This window comes from Pygoscelis adeliae, unplaced genomic scaffold (genome assembly GCF_000699105.1).
Source record: "Pygoscelis adeliae isolate BGI_AS28 unplaced genomic scaffold, ASM69910v1 Scaffold114, whole genome shotgun sequence".
NCBI classification, from domain to species: domain Eukaryota; kingdom Metazoa; phylum Chordata; class Aves; order Sphenisciformes; family Spheniscidae; genus Pygoscelis; species Pygoscelis adeliae.
Window position 1 is genome coordinate 3953159 of NW_008824587.1, and position 3763 is coordinate 3956921.

At 60.6% G+C, this 3763-nt stretch overlaps 1 protein-coding gene across 1 annotated transcript in view; it reads right to left on the reverse strand.

Annotated features, from left to right (window-relative positions):
* HMCN2 (hemicentin 2) overlaps positions 1 to 3763 on the reverse strand; it is a 42945-nt gene that overhangs the window by 32151 nt on the left and 7031 nt on the right. The window contains exons 4-10 of the mRNA XM_009322185.1: positions 2813 to 2971; positions 2439 to 2561; positions 1418 to 1589; positions 952 to 1058; positions 644 to 764; positions 282 to 545; positions 1 to 111 (exon numbers count right to left, since the gene is read on the reverse strand). The exon at positions 1 to 111 is cut by the window's left edge and continues 25 nt beyond it. Coding sequence (XP_009320460.1) covers positions 1 to 111; positions 282 to 545; positions 644 to 764; positions 952 to 1058; positions 1418 to 1589; positions 2439 to 2561; positions 2813 to 2971 — 1057 coding nt within the window. The remainder of the gene's footprint in view (positions 112 to 281; positions 546 to 643; positions 765 to 951; positions 1059 to 1417; positions 1590 to 2438; positions 2562 to 2812; positions 2972 to 3763) is intronic.

A 3763-nucleotide genomic window follows, 5' to 3' on the forward strand; every position in this document is an offset into this window, starting at 1 on the left:
CCCGGCTGAGCTGCAGGCGAAAAGGGACCTCGCTCCACACAGAGCAGGAGATCAGTTGCGGTTCGCGGTTGTAAGCCTGGATCTTGCTGGAGATGTTCACTTTGGGTAGGCCTGGAAGTAGTTGTGGACACGCACACATATAACACTCCTCAGGAGCTCACCAAGAGCTGCGCTGGGAAGCAGGATAAAAAAATACCCAACCAGAAACCAAAGCAGAGGTCGTGCTGGAAGGAGCCTCTGGTCCCTTCTCAGCACCCTTGAGGAGCATGGGGACCACTCACCGGGGACCGTGCTGGTGTAGGTGACAGCGGAGAGGCGGTGCAGGGGGTGGCTCTGGGCGTCTTCACCCTTCACCTTCAGCAGAAAGTCACCTGGGGGGACGTGGAGCGGCGAGCTCACCCAGAGCTGCCCCGAGGAGGTGTTGGAGAGGGGCCGTGCGGGCCGTGAGAGGAGGGCATGGCCAGAGGTGTTGAAGAGCTCAATCTCCTGCAAGTGCCCAGGCGGCTTCAGGCCGGTACAGTTCACCACCACGGAGATGGGCAGACCTGGAGGAAGGGAAGGGAAAAAAACAACCCAGCCACATTCCCAGCTGCAAGAAGCCCAGACGCAGCGTCCGTGCACCCCCAGGCAGCACCAGCCTCACCCTGCACCGGCCGCTCGCCAGGCTGGCTGGCGTCAAAGTCCGGCTGGGTGGAGAAGCTGGCTTGAAAATCAATGTTGCTGATGCCTGTGATCCTCAGCGAGTGGCGGCCACTGCTCTGGGTCTGGAAGCGGAGCAAGAGGTGCATGCCGAGGGCAGGGGAAGGGGGGAGGCGGCAGCCAGCCCCTTCCAACCTGCTCACATGTCCTCTGCCTGGCTGGAGGTGGATGGGGGAAAGCCCACGCCTAGCCGGCTAAACATCCATCGGGGGATAGGTAGGGGACAACGTGCAGGATCTGCCACCAGCCTACCGTGACCGACCACATCCCTGGCTCGTGGGGCTCCACGGCCACCACCATGGCCGAGTTGGGGATGCTGAGCAGTTCCTTCAGACCTTGGCCTTTCTCGAGGACCTTTCCTGCAACAGCGAGTGAACCTCCGGGATGGGCGACCCGGCTCCATCCCCTGGACCCTGCAGCTGGCCAGAAGCCCCCTCCCTCGGGGCTCACCACGGTGCAGAGCCCATCACACAGCTCTCACAGCCAGGGCAGCAGAGAAGACCCTCCTAAAACCAGAGGCAAAGCCAAGCCGGGCGGGGAGCAGAGCAGATGCCCTTGGTGCTTAATGAGGGCTTTGCAGCTCATTGCTTTTTTATTTAAGTTTTCAGCGCAGGGTTTGGCGATCCCCATGCCTGCCAGCTCCCATTTGTCCTGACATGAGGGCTCTCTGGGAGGCAAAGCACCACCCCCCACCCGTTCCCCTCCCCTGGGCTCCTACCTGCCGGATCCCGGACCTCGATCCCCGGGGCAGGGCCGCTCAAGGAGATGGTGACCTCCTTCAGGCTAGGGTCAAAGGGGACGTGCCACGTGTGCTCCCCGCCGTCCTCGTGGTCCGTGGACAGCAGATGGACCTTGGAGGCCTGGATGGCCTCTTCCACCCACTTCAGCACCTGGGGGCACATGGGGGAGGATTAGCCCGGATCCCCCCTCACCACCTATTTTGGGGCCATTTCGGGAGCAGGGCTGTATTGCACTGGGTCAAAATCTCAGGTATGGCTGCAAAAACAGTGCCTGGGCAAAGGACCAGGCCCAGCAGGGTCCGGCGGGTGCCAGCACGAGGGCAGCACGGGGACGGGTGGGCAGGAGGTGATGGCCCTGGCTGAGCCCCCCTTGCTACGAGCAGGTGCAAAAGGAATTGAGTAATTTGGTGTAATTGTTATTGCCAGGTGGCTCCTGCTCAGCCGCTCGGAGCAGGCATGTTATTACCCCCCAGCTCGCTCATGGGAATAGAAACCATTAAAACACACAACTGCCAGAGGTTGGGCAGGGGCTGTTGCTGGGGGTCTGCTGGGAGATGCTGCCCAGTAATGAGCAGAAAAGCACTTTTCACCTTCCTCAGGTCTCTGAGTTTTCATGCCGGTCAAGAGCTTCAAGGACAGGGACAGGCAGAGAGGCTCCTCTCCCTGCAGCCAGGCCACCAGCCCGATTCCCGGGGTGCTGAGAGCAACAGGAGCGCCCCAGCTTCAGGCTCAGCCCCAAGCAGACAGCTCCCCTCCACGGGGGCAGGCGAGTCAGCTCAATCCCAAGGATCACACAAGGAGCCCAGCAGCAAGCTCGAGAGCAACCAGCCTTCTCCAGCCCTCGCTTTGGCTTCAGGCTAAAGCAGGGCTCCCAGAGCAATCTGGGGCTGCCTTGGGCACGAGGATTAGCCCCAGGGAGAATATAAGAGCAGCTGAGCCAGCCTGGACCACACGCACCTCGGCCACCCCGTCCCTGCTCCCACAGGTCTCCCCGCTCACCTCTGTCACCTGCTGCTTGTCCAGGTGGAAGATCTGCCCGGAGCTGGTGGCAGCAATGCGCTCATACACGCGGTACCCGGGGTGGCTCCTGTCCCCACAGTCCCCCGTCAGCACAAACACCACCTGCCATAACAACAGTCCCCGTAGCACCACACATAGCCATGGGGTGTCTGTCCATCCCAGGGAGGGGATGCACCTAGCATCCACCACCCCCCAGTACATCGAGCCAGCCTGGGGGATGCAAAATTCACCCCACTGACGGGCAACGTAGAGGGGTTTATTGCTGCGGCTCATTGCCAGGAGCTGCCATGGTGCTGCTTGCAGCGTCCACCCAAGCCGGCTCTCGCAGGAGGCCGGTGAGCAGCGCTGCTCACCTGGGTCTGCTTGTGCTGCAGCAGCCGCAGCAGCTCCTCCTGCTGCTCGTAGTCCTTGGCCCGAGCATCCGAGAAGACGTAGACAAAGGAGCCGGGGTGCGAGACTTCCACGGCCAGCCTGATGGCTCCCACGCTCATCTCCGGGCAGTCCCCTCCGCCCTGCGGCACACAGTGAGGGATGTGGCACAGGCACCGAGCCACCCAGTGCTCAGCCCTTCCCTGCTGGGCTCCTGGCAGGATCCCACCCAGGGTCTGCTCATGGGGAAGGATTGCACCAGTTTGCTGGAGTCAGCCCAAGCGCAGCCAGAGCACCGTTATGGTACTGCAAGGACACGCAGGATCACAAGGACCCGTCCCTGTCTCACCACTAATGATGATTAAACCACCCATTTGGGGATCCAGACGCACAGAAACCGCTGGCTTCCCACAAATGCCTTTAGTGGGCACATTCGTGCCCACCCCAGCCCGTCACCCCCCACTTGGCAGCAGAACCGGCCACCCCAGGCAAGCGCAGAGGCACAGCGAGGACCAGCTCCTGCTTCCATTGGGCTTTGCACCTCGAAGGGCTGTGAAATCATTTGCAGCCGCAGCTTTACACCTCCTGCCAAAACACAGCTGCATCCGAAGGGAAACGCCACGGGGATTTAGCAATGCACGGGAGGCAGGGCAGGAGCGGGGACGGCTAAAACATGATTAAACTCCCAGAGAGCATTTCATCTGGCAGAATGCAGCTGAAATCATTTTTTTAAAAAAAAACAAAACAAAACACCAAACCAAAAAACCCCCTCAATTTTCAAACAGCACTTCTAGAAGAAGAGATTTCTGATTCCATGGGGAATTTGTGCAAACTCTCCCGGGGAAAGCATTCCCACTTTGGGACAAGAGCTGTGAATCGAGAGGGCTCTGCCCCATTCGAGGAGCCTGGGGCACAGCGCCAGCCTTACCCACCCT